Source organism: Parambassis ranga, chromosome 1 (genome assembly GCF_900634625.1).
Source record: "Parambassis ranga chromosome 1, fParRan2.1, whole genome shotgun sequence".
Classification (NCBI taxonomy): domain Eukaryota; kingdom Metazoa; phylum Chordata; class Actinopteri; family Ambassidae; genus Parambassis; species Parambassis ranga.
Genome location: NC_041022.1, coordinates 15,510,143 through 15,522,503, shown reverse-complemented (window position 1 = coordinate 15,522,503; position 12,361 = coordinate 15,510,143). Strand labels below are relative to the sequence as shown.

Sequence of the window (12,361 nt, the reverse complement as noted above, 5' to 3'; positions counted from 1 at the left end):
AGGTGCACCAAATACCCTGAGTGTATCTACCTCTGATTCCTGCTGAGCTCTAAATTCACTGTCACAGTCGGTTCCCATGTGACCACAATGAAGCATAACAGTATCTACAGATGACACACTAAACTCAGTCACCTCCTGTTATACTGCGTGGAGAGATTTGCATCTTGTCTACTGTCAGTTTATCATGGTGTTTGATGAAATGGGAGACTATAAGAGGGTCTCACTCACGCACCAGACGTGATCACCTGACCCACTGACCTAAACAAACTAACTCCAGCAATTTCTGATCCTTTGCCAGTTAAATCCCTTTCCCTCTACAGAGCCAAAGGAGTCTAAATCTGCTTACCAGATTGCCTCTCTTTGTCTCCCTTTGCACCAGCTTTTACCATGGGATATTTGAATATCAGGGATGAAAAGAGTAATCCTTTTTTAACCTTTGTGTCTTTTTATATGGGTCCCATATAATGAGGGTAAAAAGAAATTTAAGGGTGTTGAAGTGGGGGGAAAGAGAAGACTGTTTGAATTCATTTGGCTCTTTTTGCTAGTCTACATGTGGCGCTGCATGTCTGAAATCCCTGCAAATGTGTAGAAAAGTGGATTTATCAGAGTTTTTATGTCAAGACACATTCTGACAGTACAGTATAACTGAAATCCATCTTACAAGAGAGATTCTATTTTACAGTATATTTACAGCATTTGAAGTAGCCAATTAAATTGCCTTTTAGGTAGGAATTGTTGATGTATTTATATCTTGTTTTAGGATGACCTTTTACATCTGCCCAGACTGCAGATGAAAGAGTTGTGCACTGGTGCATTTACAGAAATGCACATTGTCCCTGTCAAATAAACTAAAAAACAAACAAACGAGCAAACTGTGGAAACTTTATTGTGTTTAGTTAAACATTGTACATACACGTTGGCCCTACGTAAAGGCTTAATAAATACACAAACAAACACATATTTGGTATTTAAGCTTAATGTTATGGTTGTATTCAAAGTTAAGAGAATATTTAATTTGCTAATAATTACAAGCCCTATGCGATTTAGTTCAGTGTTATTGAAATATAGACTTTTGGTCTGAACACTTTGATATGTGTTTGCTCATTTTGTGCCTTCCCATTTCCCCAAAGTACAGTTGTTGCTTGACAGTAAAAATGAAATACAAGAGCTTGGATATCCCTACTGTCTCTTAGGTTCCTGTCTGTGACTGCACAAGTGTACCGTATTACTACAAACAATGCAAACTTGGTTGTAAGTCTCGCCTATTCTGACAGCAGTTTGATTTATAAAGTCCCTTGATAATGCAGCATTGCCCTGTGTGTTAATAAATTATTCAGCGGTTTTATCAAGCGAGCTATCATCAGTGAGCTGGAGTAGGGTGAATCTTATACAGTACAATAAAAATGTAAAAAAAAAAAAAAAACGATGTATCTAATTAAGAGTAACAATGATGAATTTGTTTTAAGTGTCAGCAGTGGGAGACAGTTCAAGCCTAGCTACAGATGAGACATCAATGGGCAGCAATGAGTCTGTATCGTCCCAGTCATCGTCAGCCTCTGCCTCAGAGATGCCCCCGGAAAAGACCAAGCATGCCACACTTTGCACCAGCGTCAGCTCAGGCAGCAACTCCAGGTGAGTGCTTCACTAAGCCCCAAATCAATATGTGACTGTGCACCCACTCAAAAATCAGGTATTGGATGGTCGAGCCTCAGTAGAGAAGCTGCAAATATAGGGTTTACGCTGGAATGTTCACTATTACCTTCTTATACAACTCATGCCCTTTTCATTATGTTTGACATGAAAAAATGTGTGACTCAGATCTCAGATCACTTATACCACAGGTTAACAGCCTCAATAATCAATAAGTGTTTGATTGGACAAATGCTACAGAACACACACGGATTCAGCTCAAGACAGTAGTAGTTCAAGAGACGATAAACTTCACGGGTTGTATCCATAACTAGCTAGCTACCATAACATAATTTTAAAAAATAGGTAACAGTCTGGGATGTAAGCTGATGTCTGAAATGACTATTTCTCTCATTCACTGTCTTTGATACAAGCTGGGATCCAAGTTAGCTTAGGTCTTTACTCATGGCTGGATGCTGCACTATTAAGTGACTAATTAAGTATTAAGTATTAAGAGGTGTAATTCAGCTCTACCTGTCATACTTTCCTGTTGACAGTGTTTGCAGTTACTCTCAAGGCCAGAAGGGTGATTTAAAAGTACCACTGTACATTTAATATTTACCATAGGGCAGTATTGATCATCCTAACATACCTGGCATGAGAAAGAACCAATAACTCTGCTGTATCTTTGTGCCTGAGTTTGATGCTAACTTATTAGCACTTGTTTTACTGGATAGGGCCTGAAAGTAGTTCCTCTTAGTCAAAGTTGAGTAACTTCTTCCCCCTTATTAAGTAGTAAATGCATCTTAACATTTTTACCTCCATTCATCATGATACAGTTACACTGTGGTTGCAAGCTCAGTTCCCTCTTTACCACTCTGGAATAAACTATGTACAGCAAGAAAAAAAAAATAATAATAAACAATAATCATAGACTCAATTCTTATGTGAATCATTGTTGCAACCTGTGCCATACGTTAACCAGTCACTGTTTTTGAGTCATCTAAAGAGTGAACAATTAATCAAGGTGAAGAGAAATTAATTTTGAGTCAGCTCCATTGTTCATGCTATTAGTCAAAATGTAAAATGCATTAATAGTTTGATGCGTTGCCATGCCTCTGGCTGCTCCTTTCTGTCCTCGCTCTCTGTCTCCCTCTCACACTAAGTCCTTGGTCCTTTTTTGTTGTTTCCAGCCCATGACTTGTCTTGAATGCTGATGTGAGAGATGAATTATTGGGTTATGCTGCAGATGTTAGACTCTCTGCTGTGTCATGTCTACAGATTCACCTTGAAATAGACTTTTTTTCTCATTCACTGTCCCCTTCTCCTTCTCTATCAGCTGAAGAGAAGCTGTAAAATAAAAACAAATCCACCACACAACTTGTCAGAGGACAATGTGATTCCTCTCTGTCTTTGACCTCTGTGGGTGCTTGCCTGCCTGTGTGTGTAGGCATGTTTTTTTCCTAAGTTGCAGGATTAGACAGACAAGGCTTTATATTCCTTATGTAACCAACTACTTTTTTTTTTCCTGTGGGTATTTTTTTTTTCTCGTACGTTCCCACATATGTGGCATCATGTTGGAGGACGGAAGGAGCAACCAGGAGGAGGTCGTAAATCTCAGCTCTTATTTGTTTGGGAGACAGGTGGCCGTGCGTTGGCCGTGTAAATCGTATTGACATTGGGAAGATATTCATCTTGTTTACCCTTATAGCCACAGCCCCTGTCCCTTTATGAAGACTTGCACCATATGTCACAGGGTGTCGCCCTGGCTTTGTTCACTCATAAATCTTAGCATGTGAGATGGTAGAGACCTGTTAGCACAGCACCTCTCTGGCGTGGAACCCAGGGATTCAGCTACAGTCTTTGCCAAAAGAGCAGTAGGGATGGCAATTGCTAGATTTCTTCCAGCCACACTCACAAATGTGTTACCTGCACTCTGCTGTGCTCAGAAGCGCACCTGGAAAAGAGCATTTTTTTTTGCTATAGGATAGTTGCACTAAAATCTGCCTGGTCATACACAAATGCCTCCTGACTCACTATATCGTGCAATAACTCTTTATGGACGACGGCCTAATTTGTCATCTCCGTCATGTCCGATGTCTCGCCTCATTTCTCCTCTTTTCCCTGAATTCAGTCACAGCTTCTCCCAGTGGCTCTGCTGCCTCAAGCCCTGCTCAGTGAGGTTACATTTTCTGGCACTTTCTCCTTCCTGTCTCCTGCCTTACCTTCAGTCTCCTTGCCTCTCACTGGCAGACAGCTGTGGATCATAAAATGGTGGATCAGAGCTTATTTCCTGCCCACCCAAACTGGCGGTGGCTGGGCGAGCCGCTTGGCTGTAGGTTTGATCCCACTTTCTAGTAGAAATAGTACTAAATCCCACTGCTACCCTTTTTCTTTTAGTAGATAGGCAGTTGATAGCCCCGCTCATCCCCATGTTAGCTCCACGCCAGGATCAACAAGGCTTGGATGCTGCGGGGTGAAATTCCTGCTCTAATGAGAAGCAGCAGTTCACTTGTGTTGATGAATTTCTCCCTACTAACCTATCATAGTGTGACAAACATGATGTGTAAAATAGGGAGACATCCAGTTGTAGTTCAGCAGACTGCCTGTCTGAAAAAGTGATGAACTAACATGTTCAAGCTTCTATTATTATCAACTGTTAGTATACCTGTATTATTAGAATATGTATTGTCTGCAGCATGTTATTGTATATGAAGACTTCTAAAGATAACACAAGGATTACCAACATGTGGATATTCATCCATGCCTTACATACAGTGCATTTCCAGTTCCCATTTACTGTATTTAATCATCTTTACAGAAAAAGCTTAGTTAGGCCTGTGATGGGTAAAACAACAAAAGAGCAATTGAAAGCTTGATGCTATTTTTGAAATGGCAAACGATTTCCCTCGGTTTGGCTTAGCTGTAATTGTGAAAGCAATTTTGGGATGAATCCATTTACCTCTGGTGCATTAAAGTTTCTAGGGCAGCCATATTGCATTCACTGATTTTTCGCTGATTGACTCTTTATTCTATCATTTTTTTTTAGATACTTATTTGTTTTAAACAAATCATAATCCTGTTCCAGCCTAAATCAGCAGTTATGTTAACTTTTATATATGCCTTTCCTGTTTAAATATCTTATTCAGGGTTTTGTGGCTTTGTGAGTTAGTTCACCTGCAGGTGGGTCAAGTGTTGGCGCTCCACTGGTCTCCTTCTTTTGGCTATGACCCAGGCAGACAGTGGTTGTGCCTGGGCCTAGGTTAATGAGTGGTTATGCTGCACTGCAGCGCACTGTCCCCCCATGCTGATGTGGAGCAGCTGAGCACCACAGTGGCCCCACACTGCTGCAGAGCTATAAATCACCCACAGTCAGGCCAAGCCCAAACGGAACAGCCACCACTGGGGATGGACAAGCACGCTTAGAGAGAGGCAAAGGAAGAAATGGAAGAAAGAAGCAATGCAGAGAGTGGGATGAAGGCCTGAGCCCTACACTGCGTGTTCACCTCTACCTATGTCCACATAAAGTCCCCTACCATGTTTTCCCTCAAGGCCAAGTCCTCTCTCTCTTTCTCTCTCTCTCTCTCTCCTCCACCAGTGCCAATGTAACCACTATTCACAACATCCTCTCAACCTCCAATCCCTCCCCAGCTGCTCCCTCTAATTGCCTTTATTAACGTCTCTATGGGAGCGGCAGCTAGGAGCAATTTGCTCATTATGTGCTGTATTAGCACTGGCCCAGGGGCAGGCATGGAACACAGAGGGATGCCTGGCTTAGACTCCTGCTCTCCTCTTCTGCACTCTGTCTTTACCAGGACCCCTACCTCCATCCTGTAGGTTGGCCATAGACTTGGCCCTGATGAAAGCCAGTCTAAAGCACAGCTAGTGGTGTAAGAAATAGAGCTGTGTGCAAAGGGTTATTGTTTGACCCAGTGTGTACAAAAGTTCGAATTACTGTACCTTTTGTACACATGAGGGTGACGTTCAAGAAAAACTAGTCTCCAGAGCATTTTCAGGGATTGTCGGTCTAAATGCAGCGAATATGCGAAATCGATGGTAGTGACAACCATATATTAAATGTAAGTAAGTGTGTGTTAAAGTTATTTATGATAGTCTCAGCAGTGGATTCAGAAAGGTTTGGATTAAGAATTTTTACTTGTGAGCAAACAGCTGGACGGTGTTTGAATGTCCTTCCAGGATCCAAACATCATGAATAATTCATGACTGTTTGCATCTCCCATTCTAAATCTGCTCCCTTTGCATTTTACAGATAAAACCCAACATACAATTAGCCTGTTTTCTTTAGATAGGCTGACAGATTTCAGCATTCTAATGTGATGTTTTAGCAACACAGGTGAGATATGCTCATCTGTTTGAAAACTAAATTTTGAACCTTTAGATCAAAGGTTTGAATTTACCTTTGAGATTAATATGGGCAAATGCTGAGAACTGGTCTTCTTAAAGGAACTTTAATTCTGTTGCACTTGTTATTGGAGCAAATGTACAGCCGGCACTCAATAACAATTCAAAGCTTGGGTTACCCTTGTATGTAGTGCTGTACAATAATTCAGTCTTCATCAACTGAGGTTTGACTGCAGTGTATGGTGTCATTATTACCACATGGTTCTATTCATGATTTTTTTTCACCAGTGCTTATAGTTTTAATGAGACCTCACATTTGATTGTGGCAGCACAACAAAACCTCTGAAGTGAGCTAGATCAAAATTATCCGTGACTGCACCCCGTTTAAATTTCCATCCTGTCAGGACACCAGATCGGTGAAGAACCCTTCCCTCAGTTTGTCTCCATAGCAACAGTCTGGTCAGTTTAGCTCACCTGTTACTTTATTTCCACCTCTTCATGTAGTTGCTAATGACACTAGATAATTTTACATTGTATAAAATGCAACATAATTAAAAATAATGCAAATAATGGGGACAGATGGAGAGAAAAGCTAAATGTTGAAGGTTGAAGGAGTTCAGTCAATAGAATCTTTGGTGACCAAGGTGTGTGTGTTTTATTCACAGATCCACTACAGCAGAAACAGCAGCAGCAGCAGCCTCCTGGTCCACTCCTGGAACATCAGGAGAGAGCCAACCTGCTGCCACCACAGCTGCTCCTGAGAAAGAAAAGCCAGAGGAGAGGTAAGAGAGGATGCTGTTTTCCTCCCTAATAGAATTTTTTAATTGAAGCTGACTCCTTTTTCCAACATTGTTTCTGTTTTGATTAGTCATTTTTGCACTCAGATGATAGTTAAATGTCATCCAGAGATTCAGTTTTCTCTCGCTTTTACTCCATTACTGGCTTGCTACTCTTATCTTACCTGCTCACTCAACAGAATCACCACCTCCCTCACATCCACTTGCAGTCTTGCACAGCCTTTCAAATACCCCTCCTTTCTGTAATTCGCTTACCATTGAAGGATTTAATGCAACACAAACACTGGTTACAGCTGGAGCCACAGCCTTTTCCCTTGTCGTGTTGTGTTTGTGAGAACTGGATGGGACTCTGTAGACAGTTGGCCCATTACACTTATCAATTGCTATGCTTGCTACAGAATAAATGATGAATGCACTTTGAATGCCTTCAGATGCTGCACAGGAATATGCGTACAGCGTGGTCATTCTATGGGCAAGCCATTAATGTTATTTTCATACAAATACAAGTCCTCATTTTTCCAAATGCCGTTCCACATGAGTGCATTCTTCCCAAAATTCAGAATTCGAGAACTTGCTAGCACATTGTGTTGTTGACAACTCTGTGACCACAAACTTTTTTTTTTCTAGTTTGTATATCTTCTTTCTCCTTTCTCATCCTGCATTGTTGGTGCTCTGCCGAAAGAATATGAAATATTTATCAGGGCATCGTGTGTTGAAGGCACAATTTCTACATGGTAATGTTGCTGGCGTTTGAGATAACGGTTTGCAATGGTGGGCAAAACAACCTTTCTGTGGAGACAGTTTTTATGTTTTTGCAAATGGAATGGCATAAATACGTCCTTTTACTAACCTTTGCGGAGCGGTGAATACGGATTCTTTGACGGCACTCTTTTGCATCAAACTGATTTAAAATGCAGCTTCGAAAAGCTCCCAAATGTGAATTTAAAAGCTGAAGCACGATGGAGGGAGATTTCTATTCTCCTTGTGTTTGTGTGCAAACCTGCTTTAGAATCCCCCTGCCACTTTTTAATTATCTCACCATAGATTGTTGTCTGCTGTGCGGACCCGGTGTGTGCCTTCCTTTTTGGCCATAGAAAACCTGCTACAAACTGCACTGCATCTCATTGTGCTTGTGCACACATACAGGTGCATGTCGACTCGCTCTCCAGTCTGTCTAGACCGGAGATAGAGCAAGACAAGAGCATGTAGTGGCCCAGCTTCCTCTCTTAGTACTTTTTGCTTATTTTCCAGCTTGGCCCATTTCTGCTGTTTCAGGCTACTGAGTGAATGAACGAGCAGGCCCCGGGCCCAGATTGAACTGTGCAGTAATCCTCCCCAAAGCTCCGCCAGCTCACTGATTGCCTTCATTTTTCAGTGTCACCAGCAGGAAAGCCAAAGCAGTGTACCCATGTGAGGCTGAGCACGACTCCGAGCTCTCCTTCCAGGTCGGCGCAATATTCAACGCTGGTAAGTGTTATCGCCTACACCAGTCTCTCACTCAGAACCGGCCCTGGCATATTGGATTTGGAGGAAAACCGAACACCCAATCTGATCTTCAATTGAACAGAAAGATGAGACAAGGTGAGAGAGAACGCAGTGGGGTGGGGCAGGAGACACAGATTTGCTCTTTGGTGTCTGTGGGACGAGGCTAGACTGAGCATCACTCTCGGAGGAAATGAGGATTTTGTAGTTCCTGTTTTTCATCAAAGCCCTTTTTTATGAGACAGAGACACCATATAGTCTTTAAAGGGAAAAGCGTGTTAATGTCTTTGGTTAGTTGGGTGTTATAGTCACCACTTATTTCCTACCTATAAAAAGACAGCAATGAATCTATTTTCTTTTTTCTGATATTTAGTTCAGTCTTCTATTGACTGATGATGATTATTATGATATATTATTATTACATATTTTGGATTTCAACCTAAATCCCCAGTTACCCTGATTAAAACTTTTACTTGCATTCTGCCTGTCCTTCAACATTATGAGCTTTTTTTCATTAACTTACCATCTACACATTGTGTCTTGAGGACCCTTGACATTTTGAATATTTTCTTTCTAAAGTTATTTCTAAATGTATGTATGTATGAGTTTTCTAGTCCGAACTATGTGCATAACAAATGTCTGAAAAGTTCAGAAGGTCTGAATACTTTACCGCGTCTTCGTATATAGTTTGTATAAAGACATATTCATCATATGTGGATGTTTCTTGCCCTTAAAATTAAGGGCATTTCTTGAATACTTAATTAATATATATTTAGTAAAAAAAATAAAATCTTTAGCTTCCAGTCTAAAATGATTTGAGCTTTTTTTAATTTAATTATAATGGTTTGACAGACATTTTTTTGTCCTTAAAATAAAACACCTTGCAGTCAATCTTGAACTAAAAAAGTTCAACATCCTTTGTCAATGGGTTGACATTTCTTTCTGACATCTGTCATACTAATGGTTTGCAAGAGCTCAGGTTTGCCACTGAGACTCATGAAACTCCTGCAACTCCCTGAAATTCTAGATCTAGAAACAGACTTGAGATTTACAGTAGAAACAAAAAAAACTCACAGTGGGTTTTAGTACAACTGCATAATGACTGCCCTCCTCTCTCTGACACATATACTCACTGGAGGCCCTGTGTCCTCTATCTGTTCCTCACCCTCACCCTCCCCTGTGGTACTGTCTCCCCCTCCACCCTACCCTACCCCCATACCCCTTGTGACGCTGTGTCCTCTCCTGCAGTGACCCAGTCAAGGGAGCCGGGTTGGCTGGAGGCAGAGCTGGAGGGGAAGAGGGGCCTCATCCCTGAAAACTATGTGGAGATGCTGTAGAACCTAATGGAAATATTTATGGACACTTTATCACATTCACCGGGAAAAAATACACAAAGATGCATGTGCCTCAACACACAGTAGAGCCTTGTATATCCAAAAAAAATGAATTCTCTCAATCAAATGACAATACCATATCTTATTATGGGTGGACTATTCTTGACATATATGTGTTTTGTCTGGCAGGTAGACTTTGTGATGCATGTTTCTTTGTTTTTGACACATTGTAATTGCAAAATGGGATTGCACTTACAACATTCTGCTGTATATGAAGATGCTGCAACGTCAGAGTATCCAAGTAACGTTCTTAGCAGCACCAGAGAAAGAGTGTCTCTGAGCTCACTCCCTCCTCTGCCCACTTATACATGGTATCCATGAGCTCAAAGTCAAAGGGAGATCCTCAGAAACTGTACGGTAGAATGTCAGCACTTCAAGTCACTGTAGCTTTTGACCCTCCCGACAGTAATGCGCAAATTTTCTTTCAACTGAATATGCGAGCAGCCTGTGTGCCTTAAACATCAAAACACCCGGTGGAAATGTTCATACGGGTATATACAAGAAAAGGAATTAGATTGTTACTGCTTTCACTTTAAAAAAAACAAAAACATTTTATTCTTATTATTTTGAGAATATCTAGATTGTGAAATTACTACTGTAATTTTATTTTATTTTATTTAATTGGCACAGTGATTGCATGACTTTTGAATTTTAAATACACTCTTTGTTCTTGGTGCACTCCTTTAAAGTGACAAAATGAAACACCTCTTTGATGCCTGGCAACACCTAGCATCAATGCCAGCAGAGGTGAATTTCAGCTGATTGATACCAAGTTGTTTTGTTTTTTTTATCTGTTAATTAATTAGTTTGTTTTTTAAAGATTTTAACGCTGCTCAGTTTTACCAGAGCAGAGAAATGAAACACTCCCACAAAGCTAAGATTTTACATTATTTAATCACTTTATTTTAAGTGAAGCGAGTGATTAGAAATGAATTGAAGACCACAAAATGCAGTACTTTATTCGCCAGCCAGAGTTCTGACCAAGTATATTTACTCCGTTATGTAAGGGACAGGTTTAGGTTTTTCATCCTTCAACTGTTCAGCAAACAACAACACTTTAATTTGTCTGAGAGCTTTTGTTCAGCAGACGGTTTGTGTTTTCAGTTGAGGTTTAATAACATGAGACATTGATTTATGATGTTCGTAAAGGGGTCTTCTTTCTTTTTTACCGTTTGGTACCCTCTTGATCAATGTTAAACAAATAAAGTTTTTTTTTTCTTTCACTTCATTATGTATTCTTGCCATAAAATAAATGTGATAAATGCTTTTTTTTATCATCTAATCAATTTTTTTTCAGTGACTGGAAAAAAAAGAACAAACACTATACTAGTAAGGTTTTTCAAGATAAGATGGATAATGTGAACCAAGGAGAATTAGGAGAATCCCTCAAGGAGAGTGTTTACTATTTAAATTCATACCCGGGAAAGTGATGTGAAACCACTGTCTATTTTTTTGATGACTCATCCCTTGTGTCACTGAGAAGGCCCACAGTTTCCCACAGACTCTAAGAATAAAGTGACTGGTGAAATGCTGGTTCACTCTGCAGCCAGGCCTGATACAGTGAGCCATGTTGTGTAATGTAAGCCTTCCTCTTTATATTGACCTGCGCCGGTCCATTCGACTAAAAGCTACTTCCAAAATAACTTTCCATAAGGGGATTAAAAATAGATGGTAATCTTTCACAGAGGAAAACACACTAATCCACCTCCTCCCAGAGCCATTAACATCTCAGCCACACGCATGTTAATTCTTAGACTACATCTGTGTAATTAACACACCAAATGGCCTCCAGACCCAGCGCTTTGGCCTCAGTTACATAATTACCATCAGTCCACCACCACCACCAGACTCAGACCTGCCGTCACTATGGGCTGGATGCACTATTTAGCAGTCCAAACACACACACAGGTTTTTGCCTGTTAGTCTGAAGGAGTACTGGAGGTTGTGGCTTTGGTGCGACACATGTCCACCAGGTGCAGAGGATAACGCTATGAGATGGGATACAGCTAATAATGAGATGGGCAAAATATTCCCCTACAATTACTACCATCAGCACCCACCCCCGGATCCTATCATCCCCCTTCCCCTGCCAGAATACTGCTGAATCATAGAGACATCCGCCCAGTCTGCCTCTCACTCTGCTTTAGACTGTCAGTCAGAAAGCATGCCATGTTGCTCTATCTGCCTTCCTTCCTGCTTTTTTTTTCTTCTGCCTACCTGTCTGCAAAACTCTTTCTCTTTTCCTCGCTTGTTGCTTCACTTTTCTGCTGCTTTAGTAGTTCTCCATGCGAATGTGTCAGCATGAACCCCAGTGGTAATCTGTGTGGGTCAGCCTTGTATTTCAGGCCTTTAAGCCACCTTCATTGCACTTGAGATTGAAGTACCCTTACCTGTGGTTATATCTGTGTTGCCACATGCATTATGCATCAGTGTACATCAGAGCGGAATGATGTATACATCACTGTCACCATGACGATTTAGGCTAGAAATAGGTGAGTAAAAATCCAGATAGACGTGTTCATTTCTCACTTTCCAGTCCTGGCTCCAATCCAGCTGTCCTCTACCTCCCATGACGCAGTGTCCTTCAGCCCAAAAAAACACACACACCACACCGTGACTCAGCTTGGATCAAAGCTGTGTAGCAGTTTACCGTATAACTGAGAAAATCTGACACAACAAAGTGCCACCAATTTGTCT

The 12,361-nt window shown here is 40.9% G+C and overlaps 1 protein-coding gene across 2 annotated transcripts in view; it reads left to right on the top strand.

Annotated features, from left to right (window-relative positions):
• arhgap10 (Rho GTPase activating protein 10) overlaps nucleotides 1-10,887 on the top strand; it is a 37,617-nt gene extending 26,730 nt beyond the window's left edge. The window contains exons 20-23 of one of the 2 annotated variants that reach the window (XM_028401650.1): nucleotides 1,467-1,632; nucleotides 6,657-6,773; nucleotides 8,164-8,369; nucleotides 9,519-10,887. In XM_028401650.1, coding sequence (XP_028257451.1) covers nucleotides 1,467-1,632; nucleotides 6,657-6,773; nucleotides 8,164-8,369; nucleotides 9,519-9,607 — 578 coding nt within the window. In that variant the 3' untranslated portion in view covers nucleotides 9,608-10,887. The remainder of the gene's footprint in view (nucleotides 1-1,466; nucleotides 1,633-6,656; nucleotides 6,774-8,163; nucleotides 8,370-9,518) is intronic. The other variant, XM_028401660.1, reaches the window with a different exon arrangement.
• Nucleotides 10,888-12,361: the final 1,474 nt, after the last annotated feature.